The following is an 18,775-nucleotide window of genomic DNA, read 5'->3' on the forward strand; positions in this document are numbered from 1 at the left end:
CCTGACGCTTCTCTGCGCTCAGCACCCGCGCCAGCCACCACGGTTTGCTTTCCCTTGCGGAGCGCCTGCATGGCAGGAATCTGATGTTTTGTTCCTTTATTCAAAGTTGCTGACAAGAAAGGTGGTGGAGAGGGCTTACTTCATGTTTGCAACTTTGTGTTTTACTAATCAAGCCACTGCAGAGAAAATTAAAAAACCACTTTCACTGAAGACTTTTTTTTTCTCAGACAAAACACACTGCTGCAGCAGTTGAACATTCAGGTAAGCGCTTTATCTGTTTCTGTAGAGCAAATGAATCCTTTCTTCTCAGAGAAGGAGGCAGAGGCAAAAAGACGACTCTAAACAGGAACTGTCCTAAGAGCGCCGTTTGCTGTCGCCAAGCCCGTCCCTTCTGGGGGACGGACGAGTCCATGAGGGGGTGCGTTACCCCTTCAGGTTGTCGCCGTTCAAGTTTCCTTTGACACATGACTGCTTCACACTTGTACTTTTCCCGAGGGCCACGATGGTCCTTTCTCCGGAGGCGGGCTTCTCTGGAGCGTTCACGTCCTTCTGGAAGCCGGGACAGCGACGTCCCCGCTGAGTCCGAGCACGGTGCCAGTGCCAGCCCCGCCTGGCCCCTCCCACTGGCCTCCACGCTCCTCGGCTCTCTTCCCCTGGGGCCTCCACCTCGGAGGCTGCGGAGCCCCGCGTGGCTGGCAGTGGGCATCAGGGAGAGGGCAGGAGCCTGGGAGGAGGACATGGCACCTATACCCTGCGGTGAAGACCACACTGTGCCCTCAGACGTGAGGGGAGGTCAGAGGCCACGCGGTGCTGAGGGCAGCCATGCGCGCCTGGAGGGGGTGAGTGCGATTTGGGTCATTAGTCCAGAGAAGGGGCAAAAGACTAAAAAAAAAAAAAGTTTTTTAAATAAAATACAAGTCTGTTATGGCTGGAGTCGGCTGATGAAGGGAGAGAGCGGGGCCCAGCTGTATCCGGTCCAGCAGTCACACGGCGTATGTCCTGGGAGGCAGTGGGAGCCCCAGAAAGGTTTCAGCTGGCAAGAGGTGTGGGAGACCTGGTTTAGAAAGAGTGCTCCGGATGTAGGGGCAGAAGAGACTGAGGAGAGGCAGGAGTGGCCTGAACAAACAGGCTCACGTTGCAGAGTACTCAGAAGAGAGGCTCACACTCCTGAAGGGAAGCGCAAGTGGACACCGTCCCTGTGAAAGGAGTGGCCAGGGGCCCAGCGTCTGTGGGTCTGACAGGGCTGAATCTGCGTCCAGCTGCTCCCACCGCTTGGCTGTGCAAAGGGACACTTCACCAGAGAAAGCACGCACGATCAAGGCACAGTAGGAACTTGCTTTTCAAAGTGAAACTCTGCTCGCACCGCTCCACGAGGCCAGCAGAGCAGCACCAGAGGCACCGGGGAGAGGAAAGCGGGGCTCACGCACCAGGCGCTGGGAGGCCGGCTGACAGGGTGGGGTGGAGACCAGGGCAAGGGCTGTCTGACCTTTCTCTCCTTTAAATTCACCTGTTTATCTGACTTGTTTACAATAAACATGTGATTATATACTGCTTCGTTGGATTTTTCTAACAGAAATCTAAGGCAACTTGAGGAGAGGAACAGACAGATGTCACCCTTACGGACTGGCGCCGCAGGAGGCGGCGTGAGGCTCACTCACCGATCCTTTCTCCATCACTCTGTTGAGCATGACGACGCCCCGGCTCTTCTGCTCCCACACCATCTCCCAGAAGTGGCCACAGGTGTTGGGTAGAGGGCCCTGCAAACACAATCCACAGTGTGCATCTTACGTACAAACCCGCCCTGGCGCGAGGCGCCCTCAGGCAGCATGGAAGCCGGGGCTATGGCCGGGGCCCGCCTCTCCCTGCCTGGTGGTCAGTAACCACAGTTCTATTTTCTACCATGTAGTGAAAGGTCATTTCCGTATCTAAGAGCTGGTTCAGACCGAATGATAGAGGAGAGAAAACACTGATTCTGCTCTCTGGTTTGGGCTGGCCGGAGCAAGGGCGCCAGAGATCTCTGCGTCAGGGCGGGGGGTCAGCGAGCAACACCGCTGGCTGCAGGTGAGCGGCCCCAACCGCACAGCCTGGGACGAGCCGCCCACCTCTCTTCCCGCAGCTTCCCCACCTAGCTCGCTACCCATTAGGGTGCCTGTTCACAGGGCTGTAAAGGTGGGCAGACTTACTATACCTTTCCACAGGACCCGGGACACAGCGAATACCCAACACAGTGTGAGCTCTCATCATTAATATTAACGGCTAACCCGACCATGGGCTCCCCTCATCCTCGGAGCATGGAACCTAAGAGATGAGGGCACAGACGGGGTGGGCAAGGGCCGTGGTGCCACTGGCCCACAGCCAGGGTTCTCGTCACGGCCCCAAACACCACTCCAGCCCAGAACGGGTCTGAGGGACTAAAGTCATGGAAGATCTGACAGGGCACACACCAAACAGCCAATACTTGAAGGTGGGCGTGAAGGCCAGTATCCGTGACATTACTCTCCCTACAGGTTTAAAAAGTGAGACGAGAGCCTTGCATTATTTGTTTAATGAACAACATTTTAAAAATGGGCACCGTGTTCTTGGCTTTGTGGCATGGAAATGAGTTCAGTCCCTGCCCAGCAGTGCAACTTGGGGCCAGGCTGCTTGAACCCCTTACGTCAATCTCAGGGCAGAGGGAGACCACGTCAGCAAGCAGCTGGATACATCTGGGGAGCGATCTGACGGACAGACAGAACTTCAGATGTGCCAAGCAACTGCGAGGGTGTGAGCGTGGGGAGGACAGCGGGGTAAAAGTTTTCACGGTGATTTCCTAATGCCCGTTTGACTTTATATACCCTATCTTTGCTTTGGGCTTGCTGACCCCAGACCAAAGTTGAATGGCTGAAATCAGAAGTAAGAAACTTGACTACTTCTAAAAGAGAAGTTCCCAAGAAGCCACTTTGCCACAACATCTTCCCACCAGCTTGCCACCAAGGTCTCCCTGCCCCTCACCCCAACCCCAGAAGGGCTGGGAGGATCACGGGCTGAGGGCCTGGGGACTGATGTTCCGTACAATGACTGGGGGGGGTGGTGGGCCAACTCTGGTCATGTGTGGAGAGGAACCCGGATAGAACAAAAGAGACAGTCAAGAAGGGCCACCAGGAAGACGCCCGCCCCAAAGCAGACTTTCGTCATCATGCTTCCTAGCTTCACTGTCATTTTAGCCTCCAAATATTAGACAGGGTGATGATGTTCACAGTCACCCTAGGACCCAAACCTAATGTAAGACTGAGAAACTGACATGGAAAGAGAAAAGAGGAAACCAGGATTTAAAGAGAGAGAGAGAGATTTAGACTGTGTATATCAATGTACCAGTAATAGATGAAGACTTGAGAAAATCGGTTAAAAGAGACCCCTTCACTCTTCCCCAGGCTCCCGTGGTCTTTGGGTCATATACCAGTGTTTCACAAAAGGCCAATTATGAAACTACTGTTGTGCTTTCTTTTTCCATAAAGATGCCAAAAACCAATGGGAGTTTCAAGTGAGTTTGCATGCTTCTCCACATAACCTAACTCACCCCTCCACCCCCAAGGAATGAGGACCATGCAGAGGAATTCTGAAAGGCCATCTGGATAAAGATTTCTGGTCTATTACCAACCCTCTTACGTGTCCATAAGCAGCCCTGATGCCCTGAGGCAAATACTTAGGGACCCAACACAGGCGCCGTCTTCTCTAGCTGCTGCCTCAACAAGCAAGACAACCCTGGCTTTTTACTGCTGCTGTCTACAAACCCGGCAGCGCCACACTTCCCAGAAAAGATTCATGTCATGACCAGACTGAATCTCTGAAGGAAGACTTCTCCCTTCCATGTTGCTTTTTTGGGTTAGAAACCTGATCTTCTAAAAGATGTGGCAGACTTTATCTGAGGCGTGGATAACGGCGCTGTCAGGCTCTTAGGCTGACATCGAGAGAGGTGAAGCCCACTAGTGAAAAATTCAGACTCTGTTTACCTGGGTGAGAATGTAACTCCTTTGGGCTTCTTCCATTTTTATCAAACTAGCATTGATATAGTCGTTATCTTCTTGATGAAGTTTAATCCGACTGTGATCAACTGAAAGGCAAACCAGAATGCAAGGTTAATCCAGGGGGACTTAAGTGCTTGCACAGGTGATGTGCCCTAAGGGGAAAGCAGAGAAGGCAAGTGAGGCGCTCAGGGTGTTCACACTGGCTGAGTCCAAACTGTTCTGAGATTAATTTAGTGTCTCCAATAATGGGAACCGCTAGTACTTTCAGAAGGTTTCTGAAAGTATCTGAAACTTAATACAAAATAGCAAAAGAAACAAATTACACTAAAACATAGATTATTAATTCTTGTTTGGGAAATCTGTTTTTAGGCTTTATCGTCTTATGATATTTATTACTGTCCTCACACCTCAGAAGACTGGGGGGGAGGGGATGTCAAGGAATCTGTTCTCTGAGGCCTAAAACATACTTTAATGAGTGAAAAATGCAATGGCTTTGATCTTTAAAAGGGAACAAAATCCACCAATATTCCACCCAGTCCCCAGAGTTCAAGTTGGTACAATGAACCAAGTTGGTAAGATTTATGATCACGTCTCAGCCTCACCTGTGCCTAATACTTCCAAGATTAAACGGCTGAAGTCTACAACAGGGTGAAAACTCACACCTTGAACTCCATGATACAAGGTTGTCTTTAGAAAAGCTAAAGTACAACATAAATGTCACAATCAGAGACACTTAAAAGAGCGTTTAACAGGAAAACATAGACTCTGAATCCAAAACACAACACCGAAAATACATTAAAGTAACTTTCAGAATAGTTTTTAGAAATACACTTGCATTTGAAAGGTCTATCCCAGGTTACAGAAAAAGCACAACCGCTTCTTTTCCTCTTTACCACACTGTCACAAAAGCCCTGCTTTCCCGAAGGCAACTTTCCTTATCTTGCCAGGGCCATTAACAAGCGCGGGTGGGTGTTTTTATTTCCGGTACCACACAAGGGACGGTAAACTCAGGTGACGGCCCATAAACAGTTCTCCCCTTGCCCAGAGAGAAAGGAAAACTTAGCAGGGATAAGCAGTTAGGGGCTTTCTATTCGAAAGCATTCCAAAGAGATGTTTTAGTGAATTAGCCATTGTTTGGAATAACGTTTCTCATCATAGAGGGTTAGTACACACTGAAATACTCGGGTGATACTGAAATGGGCCATGGAGATAAGAGGTCTCACAGCACTGGGTGGTGACCTTGGACAGACAACTTATCTTCTGAGTGCTGAGTTTTTCACCTGCCAAATGGAAGATAATAGGATCACCTTCTACCTTGAAACATTCTCCCCATTTCCTTCATAACTTTAAAAGCAAATTACCTTCTCTAGTGAAGAGTGGAGGTAGGGGAGAAAAATGCAAGGAGTTAAGACTGGTTAAAAAGTTTGGGAATTGTATCCCTGGAAGAATATTTCAAATGCTGGGTTTTTTTCCTCTGTAAAGCTGGTTTACAAACTTATTTAGATGAATACTGATCGAAAACACAGAAAAGAAATATGAAAGATAATACTGTTGCCTAATTCAGAGCGAGTACAGCAAAGGCTACAGACCAAGGGCTCGGTGGGCACCGTGTGCATGATGTGAACTGCGATGGTGATTCTAGCGCAGGGCAGCTGGCCAGGGCCTCATGGCAGAATTCCCTGAGAAGAGGCCATTAGTATTATTTTTAAATAAAATCTATGTGCAGCCATAGCCTGGAAGTGCTAAATCAAGACAATCAGACACTGGGGCAAAATCCTGTGTCACCTGACCTAGACCCACGTGGTGGACGTGCCCAGTGGGCACTTCAGTTCCTGGCCGTCTCAACCACAGCCGACACTGAGAGTGAGACTCGGGGCTAAGCACTGATATGCCCTGACTTCAGTCTGCGCCCCGTCCTGAGATCCCTGTGACTCCTGTGTGACTGAAGATCAGGGGAGAGGGCAACCCGCCTGAGGCCACGCAGCTCAGAGGGGCAGAGCGCCGCGGCAGCCGTCGGAGGCAGACTGCTTAGCGCCAGCCCAGGTCTGGTTCACTCCGCCCCCCTACGGCCTGGGGCACTGCGCCATCCGGCAGGAGGCACTGCCACTCTCCTGTGGAGGGCACCGGGAGCCGCCCCTGCAGCAGGCTTCGGTAGGACGGGCCTGCCCGGGGGCCTGGCGGCATCGTCACATCCCTGGCAGAGGGCACTGCTATGGAGCCGCTGCAGCCACGGCCCTCGCTGCTGGGTGACACCACGTGGAGGTGAGTCCCAAGGCTCTCTGTGACCCAGAGGAGGTGGTGAAGTTCCTGTCCTTCCCTCCTCTCCAGTTTTTCTCACTTTACACAGATTCTAACACAGTTCATTCACTTTCGAGATATCAGCAGACTGAAAGCCAATTACTCGGAAGGCAGAGGAGGCTGCCAGCGGGCACACTGAGAGCTAAGGATAGGAAAGAGCCAGAAAAACAGTGATGGCGGAGGGGGAGGACTGGGGGAGGTGTGGTCAGCGAGCAGAGCCGACCGCGTCTCTAGCTGAGGCGGCAGGTGAGTGCCTCCCCGACCCTGGCCCATGCCCGGGCAGGGCATCACTACCGGTCAGTACAATGCTTGGGGCCCAACAATACTGTCGCCGAGTCACCCAGAAGGGGTTATATTACACCTGCCATTACACACACTCAGCTGGTAGGAAAATGAATCATCATTAAAATAGTCAAAGCTAAGAAAAGCGCTTTGAACTTTGCTGAATTTTCTAGAAACTGAAACCTAATCCCTCCATGGGCGGAAAAGTGAGCCATTACACAAGCCTCTAATGCCTTCATCGTAGGAAACAATCAAGGCATAAACCTCAACTGCTACTGATTTATTACCAAACCCCAGGGCTAAAGGAGTCTGAGAGGCCCGCAGCCTCGGAGGGGCCGGCTGGATGGGAGCAGGTAACTGTGGTGTGTGAATACTTACAGGGACTGACGTCTCTGTACCTGTTTCGGTTTTTGTTCTTAGGAAGCTTGGCCACTCTGCATGGGAAGTCACTGGCTTCATGTCGGATATCCTACAAAATAAGAGATAAAAGAGTTCTCTCTTGAAATCTCTGGCACCAGAAACACAGCTGACTGCGTGCGGGCCATGTGCCAAGCACTGAGGAAGACGCGGCGCAGAAACAAACAGCAAAGGGGGCCAGGGAGTGCGGGAAAGGCAAGTGCTACTTCAAGAGGCACGTCCAAGATCACGGGAGGGAGACAGAAGGACACCTGCGTGCCGCGGGCAGGAGGCGGCGGTGTGGGGCCGGGAGCTAGAACGACGCGGAAGAGGGCAAGGAGACGGGAACGGGGCGCAGTACTCAGAACACCCAGCACAGCAGAGGCACAGGGGCTGGGGTTCACACTTTGTGCGGGGATGCTGAGTGGGCTGGTGGAGGAACGACAGGGCTGGAGTACACAGGTGGGTAGAGATCAGATCTTGGAGAGCCTTCTGTGTCAGGCCTGGGAATTCCATCCTCAACCTCCTGTAAAGCTACAGTTTATCAAGAGCAGATAAAAGGCCCCTTTCTGCCAAACAACTATCTGAACACTTTCCCGCGTGTGTGTGTGCGCGCACACAAATGCCATCAGTTATATCCAACTTTTGCAGCCCCATGAACTACAGCCTGCCAGGCTCCTCTGTCCATGGAATTTTCCAGGCAAAAATACTGGAGTGGGTTGCCATTTCCTACTTCAGTGGATCTTTCCAACCCAGGGATCAAACCTGCATCTCTGAAGTCTCCTGCATTGACAGGTGGCTTCTTTACCACTAGCACTACCTGGGAAGCCCCAAATGCTTTCCTAGGGGATGGTAAACAAATCCCATTAAATCAAACTGTCAGAAGGAGAGCAAGCGCCTGAACTCACAGAAGACTGCAGCGTGTGTCCTGCCAGACAGACCACACACATCTCATTCTGCTCTTCTACATCAACACCACTATAATCCCACGTGGAGATCTTTTCCTTTACGTCTGTATTTTACTAGTACTACCATGAAAAGACAAGCTTGCACAACTATGTGCATATACTCAATGCCACTGAACTGTACACCTAAAAATGGTTATGATGGTAAATTTATGTTATGTATGTTTTACCAGAACTTCTTAAAAAAAGGGAAAGGCTGCAGTGAGAGAACAGGAGAGCAGACAACAGCAGCACAGCTTTGCAGGCTGGCAATCAGACTGATGAGCAGCTGGCGGGGGGGAGCAGGCTCAGTCACAAGCCGGTGGCGGGGAGAGCAGAGCGCCGGCCTGGTTTCCACCACAGAACCCTCCAGAAGGCCAGGAAGCCTGCTTCTGGAACGAGGGGTGGGATTCACCGCAGGGCGGGGCAGGGCTGGACCAGAGGAACTGCATCTCCACTCCCACCTCTCCCTTCCTGCTGCTGGGTGCCTGCTGCCTCACACCTCTGCTGAAATCTGGAGATTTACTTTTTGGAAAATGTGAATCAGGGGGCAGAGCGCCGTCCAGGTGATATGAGCAAACAAGAGGAAAGACCAAAAGGTACCATCATGAGGGTATACAAATAACAGCCCACCTGCACCCAGAGGCCTGGAGGCAGATGTGTGCCGACCAGCCCCGTGCACCTGCTGGGAGCCTGCAGTGGACCCCGGAAGCCCCCATCTTCATCACGCTCAGACCACTGGTCAAGAGACGTCAGAAGGAACACCTGTAGTATGAAAGAGATCTAAAGGAAAAATAAAATGGGAAAAACAAGCCCCTTGGAGGAAATAAGAGTGCAGAGAAACCAAAGCTTAAAAATATATTTATCATTAATATACTCAGAAAGATAAGATCCATACATTCATGGATTAAGAACAGGATGTTGGATAAAAATGTCTCTTGGAACTTGAAAACAAGATGGCAGAAATGGTAAGCTTAACAGAAGAGTCAGAAGATAAAGGTAGAAGAAACTCTGCTTTTCCAGAAGGCAAAAATAAATAACAACGGAAAATTAAGCAGAATAAAATACAAGGAAAGAAAACATTAAAAAATAGTTCAAGGAAATCTACCAGACACATCAGATGCTCAGCAAAATGATAAAAACAGACCTACACTGGAGCACAGTAACGTGCAGGTCGAGGGTCTCGTCAACAAAGAGAAGATTCTGTAAGTTTCCAGGAAGAAAAAATAGTTCACTTTCAAAAGGTAAGGGGATCTGAATGGCTTCAGATTTTGCAAGAACACTGAAAGCTGAATGGCAACAGAGCAATGCCTTCAAAATTCTGAAGAAAAATGATGTCCAACCTAGAATTCTATACACAGCCCCAATAATCATCAGGCAAGAAGGAACGAGAGACACCGCTCAGATCTGTAGGGCCTCAGAGACCCCACCACCTCTGCTCCCTTTCTCAGCATCCACTGGTGTTTCTACCTGAGTGAAGGAAAAAACCAAGGAAGAGAAAGATATAAGGTGCCCAGGGGAGAGACAAACAAAAAAGGACGCACCACAAGAGCAAAGGCGCAGGAGGTTCCCGCGAGGCTGCAGTGGGGCCAGGGTGGCAGCGCACCAGCCCCAGGAGGCGAGCGCTCAGGCCGCGCCAGCAGGGCTCAGGAGGTGGGCACGCCAGACCGCGCCAGCGGGGCTCAGGAGGTGGGCACGCCAGACTGCGCCAGCGGGGCTCAGGAGGTGGGCACGCCAACAGCACGCCTCTGTCCAGCATACCCGCCGTGACTGAGTAAGACCACCAGAGGGAAACGAGAATACCCGCAGTCCAGAAAACAGGGACGCCAACTGAGAAAGAAGCAAAGCAAAGCGGTCTCAAGATGGGCGCCGTGGGGCAGTCTTCAGAGCAAGCGACCCAGACAGAGGGACGGAGGTGTCCAGGAGGGATGCCTCCTCCGAGACCAGGGCTGCAGCTGCCGAATCACCTGAACCTGCTCTGTCTCATACAGTAGCCATAAGCCACCCGAGATGTGGCGAGTCTGAAAAGAGATGCTGCGCAAGTGTAAAAAACACACATCGGGTTTTGATAACTTAGTACTAAGAAAAGAAATTAAAATATCTCAAATACTTGAAACATTGACTATGGGTTGAAATGACACTTTGAACATGCTGGATTAAGCAAACTATATTGTTACTTTCATCTGCTTCCTTTTACCTTTCTTGCTGCATGCTAAGTCATTTCAGTCGTGTCTGACCCTTTGCGACCCCATGGACTGTAGCTGCCAGGCTCCTCTGCCCATGGGATTCTCCAGGCAAGAATACGGGAGTGGGTTGCCATGCCCTCCTCCAGGGGATCTTCCTGACCCAGGGATCGAACCCAGGTCTCCTACGTCTCTTGCACTGGCAGGCGGGTTCTTTACCACTAGCGCCACCTGGGAAGCCCCTTTCTTACTGCAGCTACTAGAAAAAGCAGAATTACATACATAGCTGGTACTTATTTCTATTGCATAGTGCTAACTGAGCTGGTGGAAAATTGTTGTGAGAGGTTCTCAGAAGGTATGAGAAGAGTTAACAACAGGTAGGGGCTTCCCTGGTGACTCAGGCAGAAAGGAAACTATGCAAATGAAGAAAAGGCAATTCTTAACTACAAGAAAATCTATTAAAAAGGAAAGCATGACAGCACAGCACCACTGTGACGGTGTGCGAGGCAACAATGCAAACACTGCACACGGCTTTCACCTAAAGTATCACACGCGCGGGACGGGGTAGCGGAAGGGACGGCTGCCTAAGAAAGCGACACCCTGCATCTCCTGGAAGATCTAAACTCATGAATCAAAGGACAGACATTTTCCTTAAAAACTGGAAACAAATGCAAGCTCGAAGCAGGCTCAGAGTTCAAAAGCCATTCATAAAGAGAAAGACTGGGAATGGGGAGATGTGGGCAGCAAATAACTGGATTGTAAGACCACGGTGGTAGTATTTAACTTCTTAAACCATGTATACATTCAACTTGTATTTAAAGAGGAAGTCCACATTCTGCTATTTAAAAGAAAAACCTACAAAATGGCAAGGTTTTTGACTCATACGAGCAAGAGAGATAGCAACTGAAAAGTATGATAATATAAACTCACTTGAGATTAAACAAATTGGTCTAGTAGTAATGTATCCATCACATCTTTTACGGATGAGATTAAGCTTTTGGGGAAATGCTACAGAGCACAGAAAAATGACTTGAAGGGGGAAAAAAAATCTCATTTTTAAATTTCTTACTCTAGTTGTTATTTGGAAGTGTTCACCAATAGGTGCAAATCTGCCTTATGACATGAAACAATCTTGATCAGTCCAGCTGGTGTGACTGAAAGAAGATGGAAGCAACAGTTGATATGAATAAACCACTGAAAAAATATTCATTCTGAGGAAATAAGGGCCAAAATAACAACAGTGTGCGACTGATTCTATGCAACCGAAGGATCTAGTAATCTGTACTTTTTTGGTTGAAGAGAACACACCAAAACAGCTAATAAAAATATTGGGAAAATAGAAGCTATCCACACAATACTTTTAAAAGAAGAGTCTAAAATTAAGGTAGACTCAAACAGTCAAATGCACAGATCTTAAATACGTAGTTCAGTTAGTTTTTCTAACCAATTTCTTTTTGTTTCCTGATTTATTTTTTCTCCAAATGTCATACTTTTTATTCTGTACTGGGGTATAGCCAATTAACAATGTTGTGACCGTTTCGGGTGAGTGGAGAAGGGACTCAGCCACACACAGACCTGTATCCATTCTCCCCCAAACCCCCCTCCCATCCAGGCTGGCACAGAACATTAAGCAGAGTTCCATGTGCTACACAACAGGTCCCTGTTGTCTAATCAATTTTGAGGTATAATTTACAAATAATAAAACAAACCCGGTTTAAGTGTTTCTCTATTTCAGAACTGCACATGAGAAATACATGCAGGCTCTAAATATGAGTTTACATTTCACTCAGAAAAATAAAATGCCAGGATTATAGTATTAATATTGAGGAGTGATAAAAGCACCTATAAAATTATAAGTTAACTACCAATAGTGGTTTAGAAAAAAAGTAGATGAACCACTGTACCTCGAAATGTGACAGAATTACAGCAAAACAAGCTTTCTGCATTCTAAAAGGGCATCACAGGTGAGCTGACCTCCCAACAGCTGGAGAAAGCAGACACTGACTACGGCTCAAGTTTAAGGGGACTGCCATCACAAGCTCGTGGCATCCCTAGATCTTGTACTACTTTGACCAAAGATTAAAGAATGCACCGAGGCGTGCAAAACATCCACACAGAGAAAATAAAACAGAATAAAGGTCTTAAAGCTGATGATGATAAGATGACTGTTGGGTAAATTTAGGAGCCAAGCCAAGAAGGAAATAGTAAACTTGCCATGAAACATATTCTCAGAAGCATCCCCTAAAAAAACCCCATTCAACATTTCAAGCACCATTCAAAGTGCACCTCACCCTTTCAGGGATGAGATCACATTGAATGAGAACTGGGAACAGTGAAATGGCCCACACCAACAAACAGATAAGCTGCCCATCTCCTTCCCTCGGACTGTGCTTCACTGGCTTTTCTGGAGTCTACTTCCTATTCTTGGTACAGGTTTCTTCAGAAATGTGACAGAAGAAAGCAGCACGTGTAACAGACATCAAACGTTCACGCTCTCCTAGAGAACACATCTGATGGTGTGTGGCCAAAGGAGAGCTCACATTCAGTCACAGCTTACTGGTGAGTGGTTTAAATTACACCGTGTCATTTTATAGAGGTACTGGGTACCCAAAATGATCTGCCTCATTTCTACAGTGAATCATTTTCATGGGAGAGAAAAAAAAAAAAAAAAGTTCTTTTAAAATTATGACTGACCTGGGCTAGAAAGTTGGGATAAAGATGTCTGATAAAAAATTTTTTTTTCTTTTTATTTATTTATTTATTTATTTTATTTTATTTTTAAACTTTACATAATTGTATTAGTTTTGCCAAATATCAAAATGAATCCACCACAGGTATACATAAAATTTAAACAAAACATCTGAACTGAAAATCGATCTTAAGAGGCAAGGTAGGGCAGAAACCATCATTACTTGAAGCATTTCTGAAGCTAGTTCTGACTCCCCATCCTTCCACACTCACTTAACAAGATGACTGATGACCTCCCAGCGAGCACCCACTGAGCTCCTCATAAGGGTCTGGGAACGGAAGGAATCAGGGCCCAGAGTCAGTCAGTCTCTCTACTTACAAGAAAGCTCATTATCCATTATTTAAATACCTCCCAAATCCAATTAGGCAAAAGTCAAACATGGGGTAAAGCTGATAATGTTTTACGTGAGAGCTCTAATTTTTGAAAACACATAGGCATAAAAGCCAGGCTTGCAGAAATATTCTAATGTTTATAGCACTTTGTTAAGTTAAACCTAGCAATTTTGGTTTGAACATCCTTCTCTCTTCAGTCCCACAAGAGGGCGAATGTCTCTGGCTCCACTGTAAAACGCGCTACTTCTCTTAAAACTATGCAAGAGTGATGAGGTGGAGCCAGTGTCTCATTATGGCTGGGAGTCTACTAGGAAGGTCCTAGACTCGCAACCTTCCTAGCACCAGCCTGGGCCCAGAGTGGGCATTCAACCTAATTCTAATGACTGAATTACGGAGTGGTTCTAAAGGTGCTCAAAGAGTCCTTAACTGTATACCAGTCTGATTCATATTATGGACTAGAAAAGTTCTTGAAAGGGAATGTGTTTAAACAAATGTCTGGTCCACTCCTGCTTTCCAATAATAACAATAATTAGTATTACTACTATTTTGCTTTGCAATTGAGTCACACAGCCTCTCAACAAGATAGTACTAAAAGAGCTACTAAAACACGAATTCAAAGCATAGACAGTTGTTTTTAGATGATTTAGACAGCCATCTGTTTTAAATGAAGGAAGAAAACACCCCAGCGGCACCCTGTATTTGCTAGAACTGCAGCGAACTGCAGCTCCTCAATATCTTCAGCATTTTCTCTACTCCCCACACCCTCTTTTTACAAATGGTTGCCTAATTTGACTGTTCTAGCTGCTACCTAGTACTTTAAGGAAACTACTGGCTCTCAGAAATAGAGCTAGATCAAAGGGAAATACAGAAGTACAGTAAAGGCAATAATTTAAAATAAGAAGTGAACATATAGGGCATACATTTCCTGGAACTCTTGCAAGTAGTCACCACTGAATAGGAAGATATATAGAAGTGGGGAGGGGGGCGGGGATGGCTAGACTAGAATTTTAGGAAGCAAATCTTCAAAGTGACATTTGTGTTGAACAACTTTGTTACTCATAAATCTCATTATAAATGACAATATAAAATTACGGTATAGTAAAGCATACTGAGAAATACACAACTTTCAAAATCAGAAATTCAACGTCTTTCATGGTGAAAGCAATGCTGTGCTCTGTCTATACTGGTTAATGGAACAATGTAATTTACTACAAAGATCTTTGTTGTGGTTTAGTTGCTAAGTCATCACTAAGTCACGTCCAATTCTTTGCCACCCCATGGACTGCAGCATGCCAGGCTTCCCTGTTCTTCACTATCTCCCAGAGTTTGCTCAAATTCATGTCCAGTGAGTCAATGATGCTACCTAACCATCGCACCCTCTGCCACCTCTTTCTCCTTTTGCCTTCAGTCTTTCCCAGCATCAGGGTCTTTCCCAGGGAGTCGGATCTTCATATCAGGTGGCCAAAGTATTGGAGCTTCATTCAGCCCTTCCAATAAACCTTAGGAAACGATTATATTTATCCATTTATATAATCAATATGCCAGAAGTCATAGTCAATACTGCTAAACTGTAAGATAATCTACAATGCTTAGATAATAAACAGTTTAAAATTTAGTTAACGAGTAGCAAGCTTGCTTTGGCTTAAAGTTTAAAATGATTATGTACTGAATAGAAAAAGATGCTGAAAAGTAAACCCAGAGCCTCAGAATCTAATGTGGTAAGCTGAGAGAGGAAGGAGAAATGAGCACAACCAGCCTGCGTTCAAAAGACAGCAGATCTGCAGTGATCAGCCTCGCCAGAGCCTGCGGAGACGCTGGGTCATCCTGTCCACTGGTCGGGGGGAGGTTCAAAGATAATGGAGTTACAAATCACTACCAGAACAATTATGTGCATTTGGAAAATGACATGGAAAAAAGCAGAATCAAATTGTTTTACAAATTCCCCACAAATGAGATGATGAGGGCAGGCATGGGAAGTGTGGAGTACCCTCCACAAAGTTGGCAAGGGGAACCGGGGAACCAACCGGTGGAGGTGGTGGGGCTGATTTCAGCTCTGAACTACACCCTCTGCTCTGAACGCAAAGTGAGGGTCGATTAAACACAGAGAAGAACACAAAGGCACAGTCAGTTCAGTCGCTCAGTCATGTCCGACTCTGCGACCCCATGAATCGCAGCACGCCAGGCTTCCCTGTCGATCACCACAAAGGCACAGCTAGGCTCAAACACAAAACAAGAACAAACGAAAACGACAGGCCCCCCACTCAAAATCATCTGTAAGCACAATACCAAAAAAAGAAAAACACACACCACCACAAAAGACTCGTTCTGAAAAAGATAATCAACTAGAAAAATAACTATTTCACATGAAATTTACTGTTGGCTTGTCAGGCACTTTAAAGATAAATGTATTTGAGATCAGGGATAAATAAAGAAATTGTGTATAAAAAAGATGTTACATATACATCTAGGAAGGAATAAACGAAGCCACAATAAGCAGATAGGAAAGAATAAATGAGAAATCTTGAAATGAAATTGACAACCACTGACATTTAAACAACAACAGACCTTAACAGATGAAGATAAACTCTGCACTGAACACAAAGGACAGGCACTTTGGAAGCGAGTGCAGAGGGACGCAGCATGGACAACAGGAGACAGGACAGAGCGGCCCCAGCGAGCCTCCAAGACAAAAGTCAGTGCCCGCACGCTAGCATCAGAGTGAAGCTGCAGGATACTAGGGGTAAAAAAAAATCTGCAAAGTAAATTGTATTATCCTTTGGATGCTTAATATGACGTTAACATTATCATTTATTTTTAACAACTCTATGGTTACACAGTCAAATAGTTAACAGAGAAATATGAAAATTGTGTTTTCAAGGGTCACTGACTTTAAACCTTATTTTTACAATCCTTAAAGTAGCTGGTTTTTGTTTTTGTTGCTTTTTAACATCACTTACGTTTTCTGTTAAATGTCATAAATTTCACCTTGGGCAGAAATCAATAGGCAGAAAATGAATCAGACTTACAGTAACTGATGTCAGTGAAGCATATTGGAACAAGTTTTTTTTTTGAATGCTGAGAACCACAAAACCGTTCCTGTAAGAGAACAGTCTAAAAACTGAATCCACTTTCACTTCTGTTTTGTTTACCTTCTGCTTTCCATAAGGACAGTTGGCGTGTTCAGGCCCTGGGGTTCTGCCACTTTGCCGAGGACAGTGGCACAGCTGACTAGGGACACAAGTAGCTGGCAGACATCTGAGAGTGGAAGGTTCACAGCTTGCTTTACAAGGAACCAGACTGCCAACCACCAGCTTCCTCCCTCCACGCTTAATTTCCCTACAGGGACCTTAGGAACCCACACAATATGCCTACTTTGAAATAACTGAAAACCATATTTATGAAACTGATGGTATTCTGTGGATAATCTGGGAGTGTGAATGGGAGGGAAACAGAATGTCAAAATGAAATCAGCTTTGGTTAAGAATTTGTTTAACATTCCAAGAGTAGTACAAGATTCTGTTACCATAACCAAAGAAAAGGCTTTTGTATTATTGTTACCAAACAAGTGAATTTTCTAAATACCTTCTCGATATAAATGTACTTTTCTACACACCATTTGGGGATTAGAGATGATGAAGGAAGATGTGCCCAATGCTCAAAAGCATTCTAAAGTGATAGTTCTTTAGTGAAGCCACAAAAGTAAAATCACAATTCGGGGAAGAGAGGAAGCGGTGACCAAGCTCTTCTGCCTGGCTTTGCAAAGAACTCAGCGCATGCGGATCAAGGAAGCAAGGTTTACATTCAATGTTTGAATCTCTTCAATTCATCCAAATATTTACTTAGCACTGACTATGTGGAAAGCAAGAAGGACAGGAGGGTGAACAAGGGAGGCAAAGTCCTGTCACTGTGGACCTTGTGCTCCAGTGCGGAAGATGGCCAGACAGACAGACACGAGGTTCTGAGCTAGGCGCTGCCACACAGAACTCACACAAACATGCCCACGACTATTCATCAGGGACTGATGTTAAACAGAAGGATTAGAGCTCTGAGCAAGCGGATACTCTACCTACACCCTCTCCCACCACCTGGGACCTGATCCCTCCTGGAGAAGCAGAACGAGCAGTTCCGAAGCCCCGACCTCCATCCGCACATGCATTCCTTTCGCTTCCTCCTGGGTTTTAGCGCTGAACTGTGCCTGAGAACAATGAGGGACACCAGGCACCATGCATAGAAGCACACGCACCACATGTCACAGGTAAATGAAGGATACGCTGATCTATGCGCAGGTCACTTCTGCAGACAACCCAACGTCGACGGTGTCTTTCGACAAAGAAGTTCTTCATGTCAACACAGTTCAATTTATGAATCTTTTCCTTTATTGTTAGTTTTTGTGGGGAGTCTTAAGAAACGGGTTTCCATCTGAAGTTTTTACACACACTCGCCTACATTATTTTTGAAAGTTTAAAGAAAAATGTTTCCCATATAGTTTCACTTATATCTTGATTATGACTCAGAACGCTGGAATAAAACACACAGACGACAAAACGCCATGTCTGGCCCTTCTAACAGCTGTGTGTGACAGGACGCACTCAACATCTGCTGAACAACGTACAATGGAACAGATGCCTGTCTTTGCCTTGAGAATATAAACATTTTTCTTAAGCTCTTTACATATTTTAAAGCCATCAATTCTTTGTCTGTGCTGGAAACCACTTTTCCAATTTATTTGTTTGCACATTTAATTTCCCTTACATAAAAAATTTTTTAAGTGTGGGAGGATGATTGTAAAATGTCATTATAGCTAGAGCTGCCAATTGGGAGAATGATTGAGGGAATTTTTATTTTCTATTGTTTTCCAATGGTTTTCTAAGCACACATGCATTATCTAAGTAATAAAAAGTTTTAAAGTAGTTCTAAATTTTTAAGTAGTCAAAGCCTATTGACCTTTTCCTCTGCGATTTCCTTTATTGCTTCTAATGGTAGAACGTCGTCATCTTCTTCAGTATGTAGTAACACTTTAGTAACACAAAAAAAAAAACAAAAAAAAACTTAATCCATCTGGTTTATTTTCCTTCTACAATTTTCACCTATATCCACTCTACTGTCTCTAAATCTTAAACTAGGCAAAGAATAGGTGTTTCTTCTTCTTCTGTCAACCTAACAGTTACTCTAATCTCTGTGTCCCTTCAGAGTGCTCCACCTCCCTCTCCCTAAACTCAAATAGCAACAAAAACGCAGCTGCATCTGATCATTCAGATTTCAGAAAGAACAAATCACTACTTTTCAGAGAAAGAAAAACCATTAAAACTAGGTAGAATTAAAAAAAAAAAGATTAATGAAGGCTCGACTCATTCTTTGCAACTATTTAGCAAAGATCAAGAGGAACACAGATTAAAATAGTAGGAAATTAAAAAAACCCACAATAACATCCCTGCACTTCGGATGACACTGCTCCTCTGCTCTTCCGTGAGGAGAGGGCAGGCAGCACGGCTCTGCCCGGAGTTCTGCCCCGTGTCTATCTGGTGTGTATTATTATGTGTCTGAACTTGTAGTGAAATACATGGAAAAAATGAAAACGTTAAATTAT

At 45.9% G+C, this 18,775-nt stretch overlaps 1 protein-coding gene across 3 annotated transcripts in view; it reads right to left on the minus strand.

Moving 5' to 3' along the window:
- Positions 1–18,775, minus strand: part of PTPN1 (protein tyrosine phosphatase non-receptor type 1) — a 63,895-nt gene that overhangs the window by 13,566 nt on the left and 31,554 nt on the right. For 2 of the 3 annotated variants that reach the window (XM_025263292.2, XM_044927537.1), the window contains 3 exons: positions 6,963–7,053; positions 3,990–4,090; positions 1,659–1,757 (listed from right to left, as the gene is read on the minus strand). In XM_025263292.2, the coding sequence (XP_025119077.1) occupies positions 1,659–1,757; positions 3,990–4,090; positions 6,963–7,053 (291 nt within the window). The remainder of the gene's footprint in view (positions 1–1,658; positions 1,758–3,989; positions 4,091–6,962; positions 7,054–18,775) is intronic. The other variant, XM_025263294.2, reaches the window with a different exon arrangement.

The sequence above is a fragment of the Bubalus bubalis genome, chromosome 14 (genome assembly GCF_019923935.1).
Source record: "Bubalus bubalis isolate 160015118507 breed Murrah chromosome 14, NDDB_SH_1, whole genome shotgun sequence".
Classification (NCBI taxonomy): Eukaryota; Metazoa; Chordata; class Mammalia; order Artiodactyla; family Bovidae; genus Bubalus; species Bubalus bubalis.